The sequence below is a fragment of the Polyodon spathula genome, chromosome 25 (assembly GCF_017654505.1).
Source record: "Polyodon spathula isolate WHYD16114869_AA chromosome 25, ASM1765450v1, whole genome shotgun sequence".
Lineage (NCBI taxonomy): Eukaryota > Metazoa > Chordata > Actinopteri > Acipenseriformes > Polyodontidae > Polyodon > Polyodon spathula.
Window position 1 is genome coordinate 12228703 of NC_054558.1, and position 25545 is coordinate 12254247.

The 25545-nt window shown below is 38.6% G+C and overlaps 1 protein-coding gene across 1 annotated transcript in view; it reads right to left on the minus strand.

Annotated features, from left to right (window-relative positions):
• The window catches only part of LOC121300008 (NACHT, LRR and PYD domains-containing protein 3-like), a 71238-nt gene extending 55183 nt beyond the window's left edge, over positions 1-16055 (minus strand). Inside the window, exons 1-2 of the mRNA XM_041228334.1 lie at positions 15842-16055; positions 6501-6614 (exon numbers count right to left, since the gene is read on the minus strand). Coding sequence (XP_041084268.1) covers positions 6501-6585 — 85 coding nt within the window. The 5' untranslated portion in view covers positions 6586-6614; positions 15842-16055. The remainder of the gene's footprint in view (positions 1-6500; positions 6615-15841) is intronic.
• Positions 16056-25545: the final 9490 nt, after the last annotated feature.

The window sequence follows — 25545 nt, forward strand, 5'->3', positions numbered from 1 at the left end:
TCCTGTAGAGCAATAATCACTTTTTGACTACTGTGCTATGCTTTGTTGTGTCTGTGCCTCAGAGTTTCATGCACTTAAATGAGGATTTTTTTCCACTAATCTACACACCATACTCCACACTGTTAAGGGGAAAAAAGTTTTTCTTAAGAAATAAAATTATATGTTAACAATACAAAACTGAAATACCATAATTGGATAAGTCTCCACCCGAGTTAATACTTGGTGGAAGCACCTTTGGCAGCCATTACAACTGTGAGTCTATTGAGATAGGTCTTTACCAACTTTGTACACCTAGATTTGGCAATATTTGACCATTCTTCTTTACAAAACTGTTCAAGCTTTGTTAAGTTCCTTGTGTGCTTTGGGTCATTGTCATGCTGAAAGGTGAACTTCCGTCCCAGTTTCAGCTTTCTTGCAGAGGGCAGCAGGTTTTCTTCAAGGACGTCTCTGTACTTTGCTCCATTCATTTTCCCTTCTATCCTGAGAAGTGCCCCAGTCCCTGCCGATGAGAAACATCCCCATAACATGATGCTGTCACCACCATGCTTCACAATAGGGATGGTGTTCTTTGGGTGATGCGCTGTGTTGGGTTTGCGCCAAACATAACAATTTTAGTTTTGTCAGACCACAAAACTTTTTGCCACATGGCTACAGAATCTCCCGAGTATTTTTTTTGCATACTTCAAAACAGCATTCTAGGTGGGATTTCTTGAGTAATGGCTTCATTCTTGCCACCCTACCATACAGGCCAGATTTGTGGAGTGCTTGGGAATTGTTCTCACATGCACACTTTGACCAGTCTTGGCCATAAAAACCTGTAGCTCTTGCAATGTTGCCATTGGCCTCTTGGTAGCCTCTCTGATACCCATCCCCTGATCGGTGCCTTTCAACAACTTTGTCACGGAGTTCTTTTGAAAGCGCATTGGTGCTCATGGTTGAGTCTTTGTTTTGAAATTCACTACCCAGCAGAGGGAACCTACGGGAACTGCTGAATTTATTCTGAAATCACGCGAATCACTACAATTTAACACAGGTGAATGCTACTTAATTTTGTGTGATTTTGAAGGCGATTGGTTACACCTGAGCTAATTTAGGATTGGGTGGACACTTATCCAACCAATCTATTCGTTGCCCTGTAAATCTGGGTCTGCATTTATGGGGCAACGAACCACAGTGAGTGGCCACTCTGTTACTATATATATATATATATATATATATATATATATATATATATATATATATATATATATATATATATAATGGATTTCCCCGTTTTCTGGCATCGATCCCTGAACAGTATGGTTAACATAACAATTTAATGGAATCTGGGCATTTGATAGATTCTGGAATATGTGTAACTTGTGTTTTTCTTTTTTTTTTTTTATTGTTTTTGTTTTGTTCTTTCAACAAGTCAAATGCACTGAATTTGGCAGCAAACTTCAAATAATTTCACTGTATGCCTTGATCATGTAACTGGCATTATCATATCAGACACTTCCTCTATTTATTAAACAATTTGCAGAGCTTGGGGTTATCTAGTTTTTCCAGGGGAATATTAGCAGAGATAAATGCCTCTATCAAATAGAAAATGACGGTATTCTGGCACTCATGACTTTCTGTCCCCTCCAATGCATCACTATCAAGCTGAGCCTTTCCTTTTCTGTGTTTGAGATAATAAATGTCGGCCTAATGTTGCCTTTCGAGGGTGGCCTAAAGATAAATTCCAAGTTGTGCTTGTTCTACCTATCAGTGTGCAGCACACCAGGTGGATATTGCTGCGTGCTATCTCTCAAATAAATGCTTTTTGAGTTTGCTGGTGCATCCATTTTTTGTAAAACACCAAGTCTCGAGGTAAGCTTTTTCTTTAAATGCAAATGTAAAAAACGACAACACATCTCCCCCGACTTGCCCAACTGCACTGTCTACCTGTAAAGTTTAGGATTACTTTCAGAATTCTCCTGCTCACTTACAATGCCCTTTATCACACAGGTCCAGAGTACCTCCTCAACCTGCTGACCCGCTATGTTCCCACCTGCAAGCGGAGGTCCTCCAACTCTGGCTTGCTTGTCATCCCCAAGCAAAAGTGCAGCGCACTCAGAGAGCGCTCTTTTAGCTTCATGGCTCTTACTCTCTGGAACTCTCTCCCAGCTTTGGTGTGTGATGCTCCCACCGGCACTCGCTTCAAATCAACTCTGAAGACTCACTTGTTTTCTCTTGCTTTCCCTGCTCATTTAGCCCGATATCTGTTATCAGCTGTTGTGTCTCCGCTACTTTAGATTTTTCACTGTATCCTATTCCTATGATTCTTTATGACACTCGCATCCACCATGTTTTGAACTATCACACCCTAACTGCATTTAATGTATTATGCATTGTTTTTCATTGTATCTTGTAAAGCGGTTTGTGATGGTGGTCCACTATGAAAGTCGTTATATAAAATAAAGATTGATTGATTAATTGTTTGATTGACAATTGTCCCTTGTGTGTGTGTGTGTGTGTGTGTGTGTGTGTGTATATATATGTATATATATATATATATATATATATATATATATATATATATATATATATATATATATATATATATATATATTATTAGCCAGAATTTAATGTGTTGATTACTTCATTATTCTTCAGATCAGTTTAGTTAATAGGTGTACAACATACGGCCCGCGGGCCAAATCCGGCCTGCTAAGACATTTCATGTGGCCCGCCAACACACTTTTTTTGTTTTTTTTACACGACTACTCAGTTGATGCGGGAGTTATAGTAACCAGCAAATCCAATCGTGATTGGTTCATTCCTTAAGATTATGACATTCAATTTTTTTGAAATCACGCATTGGTTCTCCTGATGTAAACCAGTGAACCAATCAGAACAGAGATTTTCCTTATACTACTAGGTTAGTGCCAGCAATATACTTCACAGTGTAGTTGCATTCAGCTATGACTAAAATAAATAAACAAAAAATTGATATTGAGCATCGACGGTTCAAGGAGGCTTGGATGGAAAAATACTGCTTTATTGGAGACAGAGGACTGAATATATGTTTCATTTGTAATGGGGAAGTTGCAGTGCCAAAGGAATTCAACTTGAAGAGGCATTACGACACTAAACATTCCAATATTAATGAATACACAGGAGAATTACGCACACAAAAATTGCAGATCTTAAACGACAGTTATCTGCCCAGCAAAATGTCTTCCAGAAGGTGCAGAAAGAATTAAAAACTGCAACGGAGGTAAGCCACGAAATTGCTTCATTAAATTTACAAGACATCTCGCTCTTTCACCGATGTAGATTTTGTCAAAGAATGCTTATTAATAGCATGCGAAAAAAATATGTCCTACTGAAACGCCGAACTTAAAAAAAACCTGTTTGAATCGTATGACCGAGCAGCGCTGTGTGTCAGATCTGGGAAACGACATTTTACGACAGCTAAAAGATATGGCAAAAAAGTTTGTGTACTTCTGCCTGGCAGAAGATGAAGCTACTGACTGCTCAGATGGCAATTTATGTGCGTGGTGTGACGAATGAGTTTGAGGTTTACGAAGAACTAGCTGGAATGGAATCACTTCATGGATGAACAACTGGCACTGACCAGTTTAACAGTCTCCGCAATAAAATTGAGTCTTTAGGTTCTGAATGGCAAAAGCTGGTCGGCATTTCGACAGATGGTGTGGTGGGAAAATTACATCCCATGCAATTTATGTACTATCCTCTGAGCTGTTTGTTCATGTGTTTGCTTAGCCTGTGTGACTTAAAAAGGGATCATACCAATGTAATAATAAGTCTGAAGCTTATTTTCTTTATAATGTTTAGAATTAAAAAATATACTTTTAGCAGTCTAGACATTTCTCTTCCCCTTTTAACCTTCACCTACATCCTGTTATTGCTAGGTGAAGAGAGTCTAAGGTAGACCAGAAATGTCCATATATAGTCATGCTTTGAAGTAGACTGCAAAAGAGCCTATGTGACAAGACAGAGATTGTCATGGTGCCAGCAGGAACAAGACATGCTGGCCAAAGCGATAAGTTAATTATAAGTAGTTATTATATTTGTTATATGATGTGTTGTTATTGTATAATTTGATAGGCCACTTTGATATTATTACTGCTATGACTGTTTAAGCTTTCCATGCTCAGGCTTATAAGATTTAGGTAATAATGTGTTATTATCGGTAGTTGTTTGTGAACATATATCCTCTTTCTTTTTGAAAGACAGGTGGCTCTTATAAGGAATTGGAAAAGTACTGACATTTAGCTAGAAAGAGGAAGTTATGTTTCTTTAGCAACCGCAAGCTGCTTCCGTGGCACTTCACAAGAAATGTCACCGACTTACTTTTTATTTTAGGGGGGCTTGCAATTTAAATAAGTTGTTATGATTGGTCTCATCTTAATCTTCCAAGTTGTTGCTATCCGCTAATATTGAGTTAAGCTTCTGTGATTGGCTCGTAATAACTGTAGGTTATAAGGTATACATTATGCTTACTGGCTCTGTGTAGTCAGAACATTGCTCAGTTTCCTAACACCTGCGTGTGTTGAGATAGTTTGCAAACCCGAGAACAATTAAACTTGTTTAGTCAAATTTGCTTGTCCTACTGAGTCTCTGTCTTACAGGAGTTTAAAGGATAAACTTCCTCCAGAGTGGTGCACCGTCAATGACAGGGGAGCGTAATGGAATGATCGCACATCTCAAGCAGTCCCTGGGCGATAGAGAGGAGCAGCTCATCCAGTATCCCTGCATTATACATCAGCAAAATCTGTGTGGGAAAGATCTGGGTTTCAAATATGTGATGAATGTTGTTGTCTCCATGGTCAACTTCATAAAATCTCGTGGACTCAACCACTGTCAATTTAAAATGTATTTAGAAGAAATTGATGCTGAGTACAGTGATGTACATTATCATATAGAAGTCAGGTGGCTCAGCAGGGGTAAAGTCTTGAGAAGGTTTGTGGCGCTGCTGCCGGGGATTAAATCTTTTTTAACAGAGAAAGACAGACCTGTGACCCTACTGGAGGATCCTAAGTGGCTTTGTGATCTTGCTTTCCTTGTTGACCTTACTGCCCATCTTAATGATCTCAATGTTCTGCATCAGGGAAAGGAACAACTTGTGTGTGACCTTGCCAGCCAAATCACATATTTTCAAACTAAACTGAAACTGTTCTATTTGCAACTGCAGCGAGGTGATCTCTCTCACTTTCCTACATGCCAGCGGGTCTTTTCAGATCACAATTGTGACTCCGGGCCCTACACTGAAGTCATGGGAAGCTTCAGTCTTCATTTGAGCAGCGATTCTCAAGACTTTCGTAGAGACACTCAAAAGCTGAAATTATTCGCTGACCCATTTTCAACTGACCCAGAAGCAGTGGAATCGAGTATTCAACTTGGATTTATCGTCCTGCAATGCTCTGACTCGCTTCGCAGTAAATACCACAAACAAAATCCGCTCAATTTCTACAATTGCCTTGATTCTGATAAGTTTCTGAAACTGCAACAGACAGCCATGAAGTTTGCTTGTCTTTTTGACAGTACGTTCTTTTGCGAGCATGCCTTTTCTCTGCTGAGTCTCAACAAATCAAAACAACGCAATCGGATTACGGAATAATATTCTTGAAGCAGTTATGCGTCTGGCAACGTCGAAAATAAAACCTGGCATTCTGAAATTGGTCTCCGAGAGGCAGTGCAACACGTCACATTAATCCCGAGAAAGCATCCACTCGTAAGTATCACATACTTAAGTTATTAGTGTTTTCCATCCGGTCATAAGTTCTCACTAACAGCCTAGGATTTTGCTTTTTCCAATTAAAAAAAAAACAGCATTCAGGGAAAATAATAATTGTAGATTGCTTGTGCACAACGAACAATTCCCACAGTCCATTTAGGTCCCAGAACATGATTGTTTTCATTTGTAAAGCAGTGAATAATTTAAAATCAATGACGTGCTGGTTGGATCAAAAACCCAGACTGTTAGTGAGTCTCCAGGACTGATAAAGGCTGGAAAAGTGATTTCAAGCAAATTATGCTGTCAAACACCGGTCATAATTCCCTGCATTTTATGTAATGGAGCCATTATTAGCTTGTTATTGTTTGGCAGAAATCTTAATGGAATCTACGCTGTTAAACAAAGTGTCATTTGGGTTTTCATATAAACAAAAAATATTAGTATCTGGTTATGTATGGTTGAAAACAAAACAAATCAAAAAAGTTTTATTAGTGGCCCTCAGAAGTCATTGGGATTGTCAATGTGGCCCTCCCAGCAAAAAAGCTGTGCACCACTGGTTTAGTTGAAGCGGCTACACAGACATCTGGAAGTTTAGGACTGAACTGCAGGTTAGTCACGTCATTCTAATTCTCCCGTGAATTTCATAGGGCCATACATATAAAGTACATGACACTGACATTGTACATAAATATTGTAGGTTAAAAGTGCTGCCTGCACATTTGGGTTAACGGATTCAAACTCTGTAGCATTTTGCATATTTCCACCTCAAATATACCTGTCTCAGCGACATCTTTCTTCCCAATACGATCAAAGGCATCTTGTGCCACATTTATGTCCTTGTTCTCTTCTTTGTCTCCCATTTCCACGAAGCATTAGATGCATCAACCCCCTGGAAGTAAGAATAATAACCAAATTAAGAAGCAACAATGAGGGACTCGGATTGCAGGATTCTTTTTAAGGAGTGCACAAAAAATGTAAGGTTGCATCATGTGATAACTCCCAATATGCTTTGAAGCAACTGAAGAAGTCATTGTGATCCGTTCTGAAGCTTTGCCCACTCATTGAGGCTCAGTCTTAAATGCAGCTGGATGAAAATGTTACACATAATGAATCTTGGGTGTACACAGCATTTCGTAAAAAGAAAAAAAAAGATAGATAGATAGATAGAGATAGAAAGATAGACAGAGACACATTATGGTGCGGAATCAGTTATTACACGGTACAGTTGTGGTGCCCATTTGCTCCATAATGCCATTACAGTAGCCCTTTTATACTCATAAGGCAAAACACAAATAACACGGTCTTGTAAGTATGGCTCCCCACTATAGCGACATAAAGGGTGAGCACTGTATGTATGTGTGTGTGTGTGTGTGTGTGTGTGTGTGTGTGTGTGTGTGTGTGTGTATGCATATATAATAAAATGGAGTCTTTAGGTTTTGAATGGCAAAAGCTGGTTGGCATTTCGACAGACAGGTGCACCGTCAAGGACAGCGGAGCGTAATGGAATGATCGCACATCTCAAGCAACACCTAGGTGATAGAGAGGAGCAGCTCATCCAGTATCCTTGCATTATACATCAGCAAAATCTGTGTGGGAAAGATCTGAGTTTCAAACATGTGATGAATGTTGCTGTCTCCATGGTCAACTTCATAAAATCTCGTGGACTCAACCACCGTCAATTTAAAATGTATTTAGAAGAAATTGATGCTGAGTACAGTGATGTACATTATCATACAGAAGTCAGGTGGCTCAGCAGGGGTAAAGTCTTGAAAAGGTTTGTGGCTCTGCTGCCGGAGAGTAAATCTTTTTTAACAGAGAAAGAAAGACCTGTGACTCTACTGGAGGACCCTAAGTGGCTTTGTGATCTTGCTTTCCTTGTTGACCTTACTGCCCATCTTAATGATCTCAAGCAGGCTCCCTTGAGAATAATATGTACAACATATGGAAACGTTGGGCAGCTGGCTCTTTGAGCTAAAATAAATATATATATATATACACACACACACACACACACACACACACACACACACACACACACTGGCTTGCAAAAGTATTGACCCCCCTTGGCATTTTTCCTATTTTGTTGCCTTACAACCTGGAATAAAATGGATTTTTTGGGGGTTTGTATCATTTGATTTACACAACATGCCTACCGCTTTGAAGATGCAAAATATTTTTTATTGTGAAACAAACAAGAAATAAGACAAAAAAAAACAGAAAACTTGAGCATGCATAAGTATTCACCCCCCCAAAGTCAATACTTTGTAGAGCCACCTTTTGCAGCAATTACAGCTGCAAGTCTCTTGGGGTATGTATCTATAAGCTTGGCACATCTAGCCACTGTGATTTTTGCCCATTCTTCAGGGCAAAACTGCTCCAGCTCCTTCAAGTTGGATGGGTTCCGCTGGTGTACAGCAACCTTTAAGTCATACCACAGATTCGCAATTGGATTGAGGTCTGGGCTTTGACTAGGCCATTCCAAGGCATTTAAATGTTTCCCCTTAAACCACTCGAGTGTTGCTTTAGCATTATTCTTAGGGTCATTGAACTGCTGGAAGGTGAACCTCCGTCCCAGTCACAAATCTCTGGAAGACTGAAACAGGTTTCCCTCAAGAATTTCCCTGTATTCAGCGCCATCCATCATTCATTCAATTCTGACCAGTTTCCCAGTCCCTGCCGATGAAAAACATCCCCACAGCATGATACTGCCACCACCATGCTTCACGGTGTAACCAATCGCCTTCAAAAGCACACAACAAGTTAAGTGGCCTCCACCTGTGTTCAACTGCAGTGATGCACATGATTTCAGGATAAATTCAGCAGTTCCTGTAGGCTCCCTCTGCTGGGTAGTGAATTTCAAAGCAAAGACTCACCCATGAGCACCAAGGCTCTTTCAGAAGAACTCCATGACAAAGTTGTTGAAAGGCACATATCAGGAGATGGGTATAAAAAAAAATATCAAAGGCCTTGAATATCCCTTGGAGCATGGTCAAGACAATTATTAAGAAGTGGAAGATGTATGGCACCACCAAGACCCTGCCCAGATGAGGCAGTCCATCCAAACTGGATGACCAAGCAAGAAGGAGACTGATCAGAGAGACTACCAAGAGGCCAATGGCAACTTTGCAAGAGCTACCGGCTTTCATGGCCAATAATGGTCAAAGTGTGCATGTGACAACAATATCCCAGGCACTCCACAAATCTGGTCTGCATGGTAGGGTGGCAAGAAGGAAGTCTTTACTCATGAAAGCCCACCTTGAATCCTGTTTGAAGTATAAAAAAAAAAACACTCAGCAGATTCTGTAGCCATGTGGCAAAAAGTTTGGTGGTTTGACAAAATTAAAATGGAACTTTTTGGCCTAAAGGCAAAGTGTTATGTTTGGCGCAAACCCAACACAGCGCATCACCCAAAGAACACCATTCCTACTGTGAAGCATGGTGGTGGCAGCATCATGTTATGGGGATGTTTCTCATCGGCAGGGACTGGGGCACTTGTCAGGATAAAAGGGAAAATGAATGCAGCGAAGTACAAAGACGTCCTTGAGGAAAACCTGCTGCCCTCTGCAAGAAAGATGAAACTGGGACGGAAGTTCACTTTTCAGCATGACAACGACCCAAAGCACACAGCCAAAGCTACACTGGAGTGGCTAAGGAACAAAAAGTTAAATGGCCTTGAGTTGCCCAGTCAGAGCTCTGACTTAAATCCAATCGAAAATTTGTGGCATGACCTGAAGATTGCTGTCCATCAATGCTCCCCAAGGAACTTGACAGAGCTTGAACAGTTTTGTAAATAAGAATGGTCAAATCTGCAAAGCTGGTAGAGACCTATCCCAACAGTCTCTCAGCTGTAATTGCTGCCAAAGGTGCTTCCACCACATATTAACTCGGGGGTGGGGGGGGGGTGGTGGAGACTTATCCAATATATAATTGTTTTCTCAAGAAAAACTTCTCTCTCCTTAACAGTGTGGAGTATGGTGTGTAGATAAGTAGAAAAAAATCCATTTAAATGCATGAAACTCTGAGGCACTGACACAACAAAATGTGAAAAAAGGGTTCAAGGGGGTGTAGACTTTCTATGGGCACTAATATATATTGTAAAATGGCAGGGGGAGGGTCAGATTCCTCCCTGCCTAAAAACATGTGAAAATGCACACTTTGTTTAATTGAATTGCTTTTGTTTAATTTGTTTGTTTAATTGTATTATTTGTGTTAATTATTTTATTGTTAATTATCCCCTGCACCTGGCTATCATTGTAAATTAAAGCCAGGTGCAGGGTATTTAAGGAAAACAGCCAGTTTGCTCAGGGCTGTTGCTGTTGTGGAGTAAAGAGCCCAACTGGAAGTCGTAAGGTCTGTGTAAAACCTACGTTTAGTTTTATATAAATTTGTGGTAGTGTTTTGTTGTATTATATGTCAGGTAAACAGCTTAGCTGTCCTGTGTGTTAGACAGGGACCTGCATACATTTAGTTAGTGCTCAATGAGAGCTAGGTGTTTGTTTGTTTCTGTTTGATTTATTTTAAAAATCAAAGTTTTATTTTTGGGTCACATTCTTAAAGGGGCATGAACCTGAATAACGGCCAATCTTTATACACACACACACACATATATATTATATATAAAATTTCTATCTCTCTCCCTTTCACTTTGGCAACAGTGTTTGCTCCAGGGGGTCAATGTGGTCCCCTCTCAATTTTAGGGAGACATTTTCTTCAGTGAGGGGGTCAATATGTTTGATTCAGAACCAATCGCCATTTCTTATTTTTGTTTGTCTTAAATATGCCAACAGTTTACTGACCTTTTGTTTCTGAAGAACAAAAAATAAAACTGTAAAGCTGTAGATACAATCAAGGTGTCTCTACAACACTCGCTGTCACTTTTGTGGAAAGTACTGTGAAATGTGTCACAGTGATGCTGGTGTATCACTGAGTAGAAGATATTCATTGTACCAAATCACTTTAGAACAGGGTTTGCAATCTTTTGAAGCTGTGTACCCCTTTCCAAAAAATGTAGTCCACTGCATATCCCCATCTGAGATAGTCATAATAAAATGAAAACAGGTCTGTACAATAACATGATACAACAATGTACAAGCCTTGTTTCTAGGTTCCAGGTTTCTAGTTGTTGGAAACATCAACATAATTTTATTGTAATTACTAAATAATTAAAATCAACAAAGCCTCTGTGCTAGCCTCAATCGCTCAGGCATGACATAGGACTATCCAGGGCTTCTCAAATTCGGTCCTGGGGACCTCCTGTGGCTGCTGGTTTTCATTCCAAAAGAACTCTCAATTAGTGAACTAGACCCTTAATTAGACCTTTTTACCTGTTTTCAGCTCTTGGACAGTTGCATATTTCAAGTTAGCTATAACATTTCATAAGTAACTTGAACCGCAACTGTTAAGAGCTGAAAATGAGCAAAAGGGTCGAATTAAGCAAATTATTAGTTCCATTAAGGGTCTAGTTAAATAACTGAGAGCTCGGTTGGAATGAAAACCAGCTGCCACAGGGGGTCCCTAGGACCAAGTTTGAGAAGCCCTGGACTATTCCTTGATAGCAAATGGAAATCGTGTCTTTTTTTTTTTTTTTTTTTTTTTTTTATTGATAATACAATTACAGAAAAGCAGGCAAAGTAAAGTTCACTATCCAGCCTTTCTACAGCTGACCTTATTACAAAAACATGGTATTGGCATTTTTAAATTTACTGGTGACTAAAACGTATAGTACTGATGCAACTTAAAAAATCATAATAAAACGGTTCCCTAGTATCAGCGTGATGTATGTTCCTGCTTGTTACCACACAAATCACTGATGATTGCTGGGAAACTAGAGAGAGCTTCAGTCGTTTTCAAGACATTTTTGGCGTTTTTAATCTGACGGTATTTCGTCTTGATCATCCTTTGCTAGTAATGTTCTAGTATTGAGCCAACAATCTATTTTTTCACTGGATTGAAAGCTAAAAACTCTTACTCTCACACCAGACGTAACGGCTTGTCAAATTAGACCGCATGGCAATACTTCGGTTTCTGATTGGCCATACATTCTGTATTTTGAAATGAACCAACAGTACATAAATTATAATAAACTTTAATCGTGTCATTGAAAAAAAAAAAAAAAAAAACATCTATTTGCAGGCACAAACGCACACAGGAAATAAAAAGGAGTTAAGACTAGGCTTTTAGTTTTTTAAAATATGTTTTAAGTGCCTGTAATAATTGGGCACTCCCCAAAGTGCAGCTAATTTCACAATAAATACATACATATTCAGACATAAATAGAACATTGGAGACCATTTGAAAGGAAGCTATACAAATGAGAAAAAAGAAAATTGCAAAAACATTAGTCATTTTTTTTTGTAACACTGGTGGCAGTTATTTACAGATCATATAAATGAAGAATTGACAAGCTCAGCAGCGAGTAACAGGTTTCATTGTCTGACAGTGATGCTGTACAATGAAAAACTGTTCAGTGAATTTGGGGACAGACTAAAACGAATGATAAAACGGAATGTCCATTGACTACAATGGGGAGTGGAATGCCCATTGACTACAATGGAGAAAACAGAAGGACAGTATATCTCCAAATCCCAGACAGGAATCCCAAAATCCCAAATACGCCTTCTTTAAAATAAACTAGTACACAATGGAATACCGAAAACACAATAAAAACAGCACAAATATGAATGGCAGTCTATATCTCCAAATCCCAGATGGGAATCCTAAAATCCTGAATAGACTTTCGTTAAAATATACTAATACACAAAATAAAACTGGAATGACATGGAATCATGGCTGCTTTCTATGGAATGACATAGTCATCTTTCCTGGGCTTTTGTTCCCAGACTGGTTTGCTCTTCCATGTTTTCTTTTGCACAGCGCTGAGAGTGAACAACTTGGACAAGAACAAGTAGAAGGCTCAGGTTGAAGCTTTACTGCATGAAAATGTGTTCCATTTATGCTTTTCACTACAAAAGTGCTACTTTGTGCACAGAATGAAACATTACCAGAATCTACACAGTATCTGGCCATAGACGTTTGTGACATGCGGTACTGTTGTCTTTTCTCCACACATGCCACTTGTGTTGCAGTACTACCTTTAATCTGGCCAATGACTGTTTCCAAAGGATAAAACACTGGAAGTGACATGTGAATAGGACTCTCGGCCAGGTGTTGAAAATTCTTCTTGAGTTCATAGTTTCCAAGTCCAGAGTGTGCACGTCTGAACTCATGGATGTAACACATCTGCATGTACAACATTGCCTGTACCATGCTGTCGACAGGCATGGTTTTCCAATCAGTTTGCTGCTTTATCACTTTATGCATGCTTTCACTGATACTGTTTGCCGCAGCCATGTTGTTCTGGAAGGCAGCAAACCTCTCTGTAACAAATTTTGCAGCATGCTGTGCAATAGGATCCTTGATTTGTTGGTCAAAATACTCTTGAAATGGAATGCTCCATTCCAGACAAAAATGGTCATACAGCTCTTGAAAAGAATACAATGAAAAGCTATTGATGAGTTGTTTTACATGATCGTTTAAAACTTTTGTGTCATCCTTTAACCCTCCATGCTGTTTGATCCAATTGTCTACATCTGAAATTATGTGATTAGAACAGATGGGGTGTGGGAGGTTTGGGGAACCTTGCTGAATGGAATCCACAATTCCTCTTTCGCTGTCACTCACAGAAGGAATGGCATGTATTTTGTCACCATTCAGCAGGTTCAAAATATACTTCAGAAAGTTCTGATGATAGGTTTTGAACTTTCTTTCATGTAACAGGAAGGCAAATGGAAACACTGGATCCCCAATCAAAGATACATTGCAAATTACAAATTGTGATATGTAGAAATCGCCAAGATTAAATGTTGTATCATATGACATCAGCTGAGGAAGAGCAAGATCATTGCTGCAGATGTCAATGAGGACCTGAGCGTCGTTTGAGAGTAGGGTGCCCAAACGAAACCTGAAGATCTGGGTACAGTGTTATGTTCCACACAATCTTTCAGATGCACTGCAAGTTCAAACAAGCTGAATATTTCGTCATTGGAAATGTTCTGGGTTTTTTTGTTTCTTGGTAAATAACATTTTTCACTTGCTTCAAGTTATGTGGGAGATGCACAGCTATGTGCTTGTGTGGTGGAAAAATTACAATGCTGCTACTGCTATGATTGTTTAAGGTTTCCATGCTCAGGTTTAAATGCTATTACGGGTTAGGTATAATATAATAATAATGTATTGTGTACTAGTAGTAGTTGTTGTACATACTTCCTCTTTCTCGCTGCAGGGTAAGCGGCCCATATAAGGGATGGCAAGATACTGACTACCAGCTCGAAAGAGGAAGTTCTCTTTATTTAACAACCGCAAGCTGCATCCGTGACAGTTCACAGAAATGTCACCGGCTTAGTCAGAATAGGTATAATTTTAGGATGTTTGCAATTTAGATAAGTTGTTATTGTTGCATATGATTGGTCTCATCTTAATCTTCCAAGCTGTTGCTATCCACGAATATTGAGTTAAGCTTCCGTGATTGGCTCGCAATAACTGCAGGTTACAAGGTATATATTATGCTTGCTGACTCTGCGAAGTCAGAACATTGCTTGGTTTCCTAACACTTGTGTGTGTTGAGTGTGTTCTCAGGTTTGCAAGCCTTGAGTAATAAACTTTGTTCGATTCGACCTTGTTTGTCTCACTGTCTCTTTCAGAAGTTGAGTGAAAAACTTCTACCACAGCTTGTCAGTGCCTGCGTTGGACTGTGTACTGAGAACTTTTTGATAGATTAAGAGGCTCCCCCTGTGATTTTGCTGCCTCCTTAATATGCATCAGGGTTGACTTCATGGTAGGGATGAATGGTTTTTCAGAATGTTTTTGTAAACCGTGTGGAGATGGTTTGTACAAATAATTTCCCAAGTAATGTACAACATACATTTGTTTGTTTTGTGTCTTGTAAACAGTAAATATGACAGTGAAAACCAACAATTGGATCTTTTCCTTTGCTGTCTTTTAAATAATAGCACCGTTTCAACACAGCTGGAGCATTGTCATCTAGGATGATAGTTTGATCCTTTGGATACCCATCAGTACTGGTCAAAACGGACATCAAATGCATTCTCAGTAGAAGAGGATACTGAACAATACACATACACTTTTCCTCCTTTTGGTTACATGGGAGGCAGATTTATGATTCTTGAATCATTAAAATCTGTTATTGTAAGAATGCCATGTACTTGTTTTAGACAAATCAGTCTTGATTGAACATATATGAAGTATTAAAATATGTCATTTCGTATATTTTTCTCCAGTGCTTCAATCTTTACACCATACAAATACACTAATAAAATACCACTAAGTTGAGCAGGTTAACTGAAATGTGTTTATCTGTGAAAAAATAACTTTAGAATATTTTCCATACAGTATAATGTGGAGAAAAGTACAATATAAAATGTAAAATTCGGGATTTTAGGATTCCTGTCTGGGATTTGGAGATGCTAACCGTCCTTCTGCTTTCCCCATTGTTGTCATTGGGCATTTCACTCCCCATTGTAGTCAATGGGCATTCCGTTTTGTCATTCATTTTAGTCTGTCCCGCGAATTTCCAATATTACATAGCAAAAACCATGACTTCTGAAAAGCAGTTATAGTTTACTGCAGTTAGAATGGCTGTACGTTACACAGCAATACTTAAACGTGTTATATGAGGCAATCTATATGTGAAGGGCGCTATACAAAAATAAAGATTGATCGATTCTGAAGTTATGATGTACTTTTGGGACTCAAAGATAAATGGCTTGCATTCTCACAAAGCGACTGCTGTCTTTAGGCAAGGAAGGTTCTTTTTTTTTTTTTTTTTTTTGCGTATGAAATGAGTACCCAGCCAAGATGTTCCTCCACTGCGACAGAAACATATAAAAAATATATATATCTACTGAAACTCGGATTTGTAGCTAATTTTTGAACTGTAGCTAATTTTGTCTTGTTGAACTGTGTGAGCAGGTTTCAGTGAAATCCTCTTGAGGACAAGTTTTGATATCACCAGTAATAACAAAACAAAACAAAAAACACAAAAATAAAAAGAAACATGGTGATTTATTTAAAGGTATGTTTAAAACTCTCGAGTCCTACCTTGTAATGTTAAATCCACAAGAGTGATCCAGTCATATCCACAAAATACAAATTCCAAACTGTTCAGTGGCGCTGCTAACCTGGTCTTCCTGTCCTTCACGTAAACAGTTCCGCGGTGCGGTCAACAGGGGCAGTCCACAAAGCTACGACGAGGACAACTGGGGAAGTCAGCACCTCCGCTCACTTTCTTTAAAGTAACAGAAACAATTACTCACTGCCAAACATGAACTACTTTAGCTGTGTAATGGCTGCAGTATAGGATACTGACCTTAGAGTTTAGGGGTTCGGTGTTGGGAGAGGATTGTTCGTTGTTTTATTAACAATAATATGATAGCCAATCAGAGTGCAGTGTCCTGACAGGAACATTTAGAACTGCATGCAGATTCCGCATTTGCTCAATAGGGTGCTTTGTGACACATTTCTTAAAGGTTGTTGGCGCATGCCATCTAAACAGTTACATAAAACATCCCTTTAAAAAAATCTGTTACCCTTTCCTCATATACTCAACCATTTCCCTGTGTTTTTAAAACATTTGCATATCCATTTACATTTCTCCATTTTGTACTCTCTCCCTTCTACCCCCCAAATAACATACACTTCCTAAACAACTCGTTTCTTATGACGTGTCACAAAATGTTAAAAATCATACAAACAAACAAATAAATAATACATGTATTTCAATGAGTAATAATGTAGTGTTCTTGTTAAAACCATGCCGGTCCAAATATTTACAGTTTGCAACTGCTTAACATAATTTAATACCCCTGCACACACACAATATGGATTATAAAATGGAGAGTTACATTGCAGTAACGCGGCATGTCTTTCAAGAGATTGGGAACTGCGAGCAGAGTCATCGTTTGCTAAATCAGGTAAAACATGATACACATTTCAGTGATATACAGTCGTGATGCACACATACACTATAGATATTTACAAGTTATTTACCGTCTAATACAGCCCTGCTTTGAGAACAAGAGCTACATGCAGATTCCTCATTTGCTAATATAGGTTAAAAAAAAAAAAAAAAAAAAAAATAACAAAAAAAGGTAAATTGTTTAGCCAGATTTCAGGACAATACATTACTTATTACAATATATTACCTTTCAATAATGGAGCAGCCTTCTGAGAATGGGAACTGCATGCAGATTCGTTTGCTAAATCAGGAAGAAACAAAATTATTTTTGAGTTTCAAAACTATATAATAATCAATACATGTAATAGAAAAATATTACCTAACAGGCATGTCATATGCAGACAGGTTAAAAAGAATTGAATATATTCAGTCTTGAACAAAGAACACCAAGCGACGATCTGATTCAAGCATTCAAAATTCTAAAAGGTATTGACAATGTCGACCCAAGGGACTTTTTCAACCTAAAAAAAAGAAGACCAGGAATCACAAATGGAGATTAGACAAAGGGGCATTCAGAACAGAAAATAGGAGGCACTTTTTTTTTTTACAAAGAATTGTGGGAATCTGGAACCAACTCCCCAGTAATGTTGTTGAAGCTGAAACCCTGGGATCCTTCAAGAGGCTGCTTGATGAGATTCTGGCATCAATAAGCTACTAACAGCCAAGCAAGCAAGATGGGCCAAATGGCCTCCTCTCGTTTATAAACTTTCTTATGTACCTCCCCATAGTGTACAAGTTCTCTGCGAGTAAGAACTGCTTGTACTATCCTCATTTGCTACAGTAGAAAAAAAGGTTATACATCATTAATGGTGAAAGTCAAGATTTCCCAAGTCAGTTTTAAAGGCTAAAGTGGTGTTGAAGAGTGGATTTAAGAGTCAAAATGACAAGACATCTGTTGAGGAAGCATTATGTGCAACTATTTGAACAACACTAGTGTCAGTACATTAAGATATGATAAATCAGATAATGATATCCTTCCAAAAGCTCTTAATTAAAAAAAAAACCAAAAACAATTATAGCAATCAGCAAGTATCTGAGGGTGTGAACAATGCAGAAATATAAAGGCTTCCTTTTATACATTTACATCAAAGCACAAATACATACCTGTGACAGAAATACAGTGATGCTTGGGGGTAAATCTCCCTCCCGACCTTTGAGGGCACTAAGTAGAAAGAACAGAGTACCTTGGACGGGCTGGCCCAACAGTTATTTCCCAGGATTCAAGGGAAGTCGGCCAGCTAGAAAGTGGTCAGAACTCCAGTGCATTAACTCATCAACCTAAAAGGGAAATGATGTGGCAGTCACGGATTGGAGGGGCGGCTGCACTCATCTACCAAGGGATCATGTGTGACGGCATAAAAGGGGACAGAGAGACGCAATCTGTTCCTTCGCTTTAATTAGTACCCGGAATGACCTGTGAGAATAAGTGTGATAACGTATCGCAGATTCTTGTTTGTTTTGTTACTAATTGTTGTTGGTATTAGTAGACAGCTAACACATTCCAAAGCTGTCGCCAAGGGCCAGAGCAAAACCTGGATTAACACTGCACTACTGTCACGTATAAACCTGTATCACCCACCATGAGCACTACTGCACGCACTCAAGACTGGTGACCATGTTAGTAAATTGTGGGAAGGATACGTGTGTTTATTATTTGGAAGTGTGCCCTGCCCCTTTAGTTCCACTGCCAATTATTTCCACCCCCTTTGAACGCATTGCAATGGACATAGTGGGACCTTTGCTAACTTCCGATTCTGAGTCCGAGAATCACACAGAGTTTATATCCTGTGAAGTTGGACAAGATGAAAAGGGGTTAAAAATCCTTATAAAAAGCTTCATTGGTTTGTGTTTAATTGTATCAGTGTTTGTATCAGCCAGAACTAGGATCACCTGGCTCAATTTAATTAGGTACACCTGGTTGAAATTAGCAGGCAGGAATATAAGCAGGTGAAAATGGTTGTTCTGGTGGTTGTGGAAGGGATAAGACCCAGGAGGAGGAAGCCTGGAGGACAAAACCTAGAAAAGGTATTTAAAAGAAGAAGATTGTGTTAAAAAAACAAAAAACAACAGTAGTAAACAGCTTAGCTGTCTGGCTCAGTTAAAGAATTAAAAAGTTTAGTTAAACTTCTCTCTCTTTTTCATTGCAGAGCAGCTGATCAAAAAGGGTAACTATGAACCATAAACCATCATTTACATTTTACATAGAACTCATTTAATAATACTGGTGCTGGAGGAAACTTTGAAAAAACCTTTCAATGGGAAGTGAGTGTTATTTGTGATCTTTATTTTGTGTTATTTTGATTCAGGTGCGCACAGTGAAGACCAGGTGACAAAAAGCCCTGATTCACAACGAGTGTCAGAAGGAGAGTCAGTTCAGATAAACTGTCAACATCAGACAAGCAGCTTTAATACAATACAATGGTACAAACGAGATCTCAACCAGGGTTTAAAATATATAAATAAAGCCTTAAGAGATGGTTCAATATATGGAGACAATTCAGGGAAATATAAACCAGCAGTAGATACCTCATCTAAAACTGGCTCCCTGACAATACAGCCTTCAGTGTCTGATTCTGCCATCTACTACTGTGCAATAGAACCAGCACAGTGATACAAAGCAGCACCCGACCCATACAAAAACCCCGGAGTGTAGAGAGGCTGGTGATTACAATGCTGATGGCATTCCCAGTGACAGCTCTTCTGTGTAGAAGGGTCACCGCAGTGCACATTATAATGTGGGGAGTGCTGGATTTCCTGAGTTCTGGGAAGGTTCACTGGAAAGTGGGTAGGGCGACAGCAGTTAGTCAATGAAGAATTGAAACCTCTTTGACTTGCATCCAGTTAATTGCTAAAGAAGGTGCTGATAAAACAAGATGATAACCACAACTATGAACCGCAGAGTTACATGATTACATCACATTTACATCACATGTTTCTGTTTCTCTTTGCTGATTGGTTACAGACATTTAACGTTCAAAACCTCTAAGCAGAATATTTCAGAGCAGCATTGTGAAGAGAAAAGCACCAGAATCAACACAGAGACAGAACCTTTCTATTCTGTTCTTAAAGAAATCACCTCTGAGCTAAAATGGATACATTAATCATGTGTATGTTTATTATCCTGCCAGGTAATTTCAACACAAGAAGAACTATTATTATTATTATTATTATTATTATTATTATTATTATTATTATTATTATTATTATTATTATTCACTGTCTATTAAATGTTCTTTTTCTTCTCAATGTTTAGTCATGACAAGAGGTGATTCCATCAGTCCTCAGCAGACAGCAGTCCGGCACAGAAGGAGAGTCAATAACGCTCAGCTGCTCTTATACTGCAAGTAGCAACAATGTTGTCCTTTACTGGTGTCGACAGAACTCAAACAGAGCCCCGGAATTCATTCTATATAAAGAAGTCAGCTCAAGCAATACCTATTCCCACACTGCAGAATTTGCTAAAAGCTGGTTCACTTCTACAGCAGACAGCTCTTCTACTACAATCACCATTTCCAAACTTGCTCTGAGCGACACAGCAATCTATCACTTTGCTCTGAGGTTATCACAGTGTGAAAACTCATTGGGACGCTGTACATAAACTCTCTCATCACTAACTGGCACAGGCCCATGACCTGGTAAAAGATGAAAGAAAGTTGTGTTGAACTGCTTCCACACACTATCATTGGCATGAGTCCATTATAAAGGAAGTGGTTTCACATTCTTCTTTGCACTCTTTGGAAATGTGTTCCCTGTTCATAAAACTGGAATAAGAGAGCAGGTTATGGTGAACAACAATGAACAATATAATATAATAACCCCCCCCTCCCCAGAAAAAAAAAAAAAAAAAAAAAAAAAAAAAAAAAAACAGTTGCTGCATTTGCAACCATGTGGAGTCTGGAGCCCTACATCATCATTTCTCATTTATCTGTAATTCAGTGGTACAAACACATTGATAAATTGCCATAGTGAGACTGCGGGAGTGTTGTGGCTGAAGTCTGTCACGTGCCAGTACTGGTGCACATGCCCCAGGTTGAAAGCCACTGCTTTATACAATATGAACAGAACCATCAGTGTGTATTTACAACATATTAAACAAAGCGGTTATTGTGTTAAATGAATAAAACATTGAGTTAAACATCATTCTGAATATGAAAATCAAACAACATACACTGACATTAATTTACATTCTGTCCATTATAACTGCTGGGAAAAAAGAAAAACACATGTTACATGATTAAAAGGTTTCAATAACACTGGGTATTATTGCTGGTACTAAACAGTTATAAAATGTGATGTTTGAACCGTTTAAAACTCCATAAGCAGCAGAGCTTTTTAATTCTAGTTGAACTATGAAGTACCAGAATGCAACACTCCCCTTACTTTCCTGCCCTGCCCACTCACTGCCATTTCCACCAAGTAGAAATGATCAGTTTAACCCTGAGGTCGAAGGACAGTTCAAGGGAATCCCACCAGGGGGCGGTGTAGGACAATCATGTGTTCAATGCTCATTCACAGTCAGCTCCGACTCGCCATGTCTCCTGGTGCAGCTGCTTTCCAACACTACCTGTATGAAAACAGTATGAGAATGACACCCCCGCTCACAGCATGAAGAAATGATGTCAGATAAGAGGTGTTACATTGTGTTCTTCCCTCTCAGTAACAACAAGGTCCTCGGTCAATCTGTGTGAAAGAGGCCTCAGGTGTTTTACTTAATTTACTTAATTGTATTGAGGTATCGGCAGTTAATGTATGTTGATAATGTCTATACTGTACACAAGCTCAAATACATTAAGAAACATTGGGCCATGTCAATATGAAAAATAAATAAAAAAAAATAAATTAAAAAATGATCACAGTGCTTAAGATGACTTGGAAATATGATCCTTTGTTTCCCCAGTGTAGTTTCTTTTTAGACCATTCCCAGCGCTCTGCAGAATCCACTGTGTGACTGTGTTACTGTGGAACCCAATGCGCTCCCTGCTTGGATCTGTCTGTCTGTGTTAAACAGTATTGGAATACAACTCATGACACGAAAGAACCTCGTTCTGGAGCTTTACTGCGTAATGAAGAAGACAGAGCGCAGCGCGGGTTCATGGGTTTTGATTGGACATGAGAGAAACATCCCGACACACGGAGGAAACCCCCACTGATCCTCTAGGTGGCGCAGCTGCAGACTGGCATTCAGTACTGAGCAGAAACCAACAGAACAGAGACAGAGAACTCATTCAAACTGAATGAACAGCGATAACCATGCTGTATGCAGGTCTCCTCACTGCAGTCTTCTATTTAACCTTTGGTAAAGATGTATTTTATTGTAATAACAGTTTTGTGGATTCAGATACAGTTACTACTACATCGTGCATAACTATTTTTTTTTATTTTTTTTTATCTTTGTTTTATTTACAGACTGCAGTCGCGGAGATGAAATTAATCAACTCAATGAGACGATTACCTCGAAAGTTAGCAGCTACGTGAGGATATTCTGTAATTACTCCCTGAGCAATAGCATTGACAGTAAGAATCTGTTCTGGTACAAGCAGACTCAGGCAGCTCTCCTCGATATCTGCTTCATCGCATGAAAGGTTACGCTGAAGAACTCCGATCAAATGAAACTGAGGCCAGGTTTTCCAGTCAGTTGGACACATCGCAGAAGATGACTAGTTTAACAATCGTGAACACGCAGCTGTGTGATTCTGCAGTGTACCTGTGTGCGCTGAGTACCACGGTGCTGTCTTTACATTACTGCCTTCTACAATAACACAGTCCATTCAGAGCGCACTAATGAACCCCTTCACTGGAAAAACATACAAACAACATCACATGTCTGTTTTATTTGTGTTGTTGCGGGTTAAACATCTCAGTTACAATGTGTGTGTACAGTATGTTATTATTAGGAGAGTGAATAGTTTAAAACAGCAGTCGAATTACAGGGAATTTTTTATTTAAAAAAATAAAAATAAAATAAAAAATAAAATAATGTCTTATTTCTTAAGATAAATGTACGATTTTATTACTGTTTATTTCATTTGTATTGAATAATTGTATTTATTTTTTAGCTTGTTGCTAATGTTGTAGTTTGAAGTTACAAGCCACATTACAATTTGCTGCTGGTCCTGCCATCTCTCTCTCTCTCTCTCTCTCTCTCTCTCTCTCACGCACGCACGTACGTGTCGATACTCTTTAAACGTTTAGGAAATAGGCATGAATGGGACAAGCAGAAAGGCGAGTCAAATATTAAATGCATTTTGTTTATTATGCTATCAACATTAAAAGTATTTTCAGAAACACACATTTATCATACTATAATCAATATTACATTATACAGGAAACTCAGCATGTACATCATGTAGTAAACAACCAAACAACGCGCACAATGCGCGCACACCTGCGCTTCAATATGAAGGCGGATAAGGACGTGCTTGTATCAATATAAAGGGAATCTACTCACGTTTAATCACAGGTATTGATATCCGGATTCAAAGAGGTTTGCCTCGTGTTCATTTTATACACGCTGTAGTGTGTTTGCATGTATTTTATTCAGAGGTGTTTTTATTCAGAAGTGCAGTTGGTTTGACACTGTCCTATATGATCTTTTTAAAATAAATTAACAAATACATAAATAATGGGATGGGGTAAAAGCTGGAACGAGACGGAACGGTACTTTAATGGATTCGAGTGCTTTAAAAAACAGCATAGAAATTTGCACACACGTGAGGAGAATATTTACCAATCAGAACCGATTAATATCGCGCTGCCATTAACCCGTTCCGGCACAGAAACCTCTTTTTATCACTAAAAAGCTCCCGGAACACCGGGTTCCGAAGGTGCAAAGACGACGAAAATTATACACACAATGCAACTAAGTGAGGACCTCATAACACTATTGAAAAAATCCACCGAACCGACCTTTAACTGCCCATTCCATGCAATAACAGCTTTATAGATAAAACCGCCCGGAACACGGGGTTCCGAAGGTGCAAAGACAACGAAAATTATACACACAATATAACTAAGTGGGAACAACATAACACTATTGAAAAAATCCACCGAACCGACCTTTAACTGCCCATTCCGTGCATAAACAGCTGTATAGATAAAGCCGCCCGGAACACGGGGTTCTGAAGCAGCACAGAGTATGAAAATGAATCGGATATATATATATATATATATATATATATATATATATATATATATATATATATATATATATATATATATATATATATATATATATAATTTTAGCAGAACCATGTTTTTTCTCTTTTCTTTATAATGGAATATAGTGAGGCATTCTTTCTATTTTGCAGGTAAGGAGGTGATAAAGTATCAGTATTTTTACAAGTAGAAGAACTGCAAAGGTCTAGAATTGTGGGTAGCCCCTAACTGTAACAGTTATTTGTGATTAAAAAAATAATAATAACACGTGTATATAGCTGCAACAGTTTCACAACATTTATTTTTTGCACAATTTTTTGGTTCTTCTTACAACGAGAAGAAAATGCAATGCAATTACACTGCAAAGGCAAGCAAACACACAATTATGTAGCTTACAACATGTAACAAAAAATAAGCAAACAAAGCAAAACAGTTTAGATTTTAATATTACACTGGATGACTTCATATACAGATACCTAAAAAAAACCTCTTTTTTTGACGTTGTGTCATATGCATGAATAAATAAATAGAATAAACAAATAAACAAACAAACAAATGAATAACTATAAGACAAGACATGATTAAATTAAATTAAATTAAATTAAATGCTAACGTTTTTTTTTTTTTTTTTTTTTGAAAAAAGGGCATGCTTGGATTCCGGTATATTACTGACAACACTTTGGACATTTGTATTGACCACCAGGGGGAAGAGTCAGCCCAAGGCAAGACAGATGGTACCAGTCCTGACATACTCCCTGGCACAGAATCATGGTGACCTCCTTGGGTTTTTTACACAGTTTTCCCATGAAGCATAGGGACCATGTTGAAGTGTAATATTCTTCTAATGCTGTACATAAGAATTCCACAGTGGACGATGACCCCTTGGGTGCGTTTCTGGAAATGGGTGTATTGAAATCACTCCTTACTTGCTGCTTCATTTCCCTCTTTGTTCCATGATGTTTTTTCTGCATTAAACTAGATTGTGGGAGAAATGTTCTTTCTCCGATTAATACTGTAGCGATCCACTGCCGTACAGGAACCATGTCAACAGGGAATGGCACCAGCGATCCACTACACAAAATATGTGCAAACAGTCATACAAAAATTCCACAGTTGGACGAATCATGCTGAACTGATACGTCATGCGGTGCATGAATGATCCACTCAGACCAATCAATCTTTGAAGCCATCTGTACATCTATTAACGTTTGCAGTATGTGAATGTAGTTGGTGGAAAGGCCATGTTTGGAATCTAGGTAGAGAATCATCTTCCACTTCATAAAAACAAGCATCAGTATCCAATGACAACTGTGTACATTTGTGGGGATGATCCAGATGTCTTTTTCTGTAATGTCTGCTTTTATGCCAAACTCATGCACACTTGAAGTGTATCCTTGTAACTCAATTGAGCGAATGATAAATGAGCTGACAACAATGACATCAACGTCTGTTTCAGTGACGTTCTTTAGGGAAGCCCTGGTAAGCAAGAAGCTCTCAATGACAGTGTCAACTAGCCAGTTGTTGTCCAAGAGAGACTTCATGTCTTCAACATTAATGTAAATGTTCTGTACTCGTGTACTCTTCATGCGTGGATAACCTGTTAGGGATTCCCATGGAACTTGTATTGCTATGT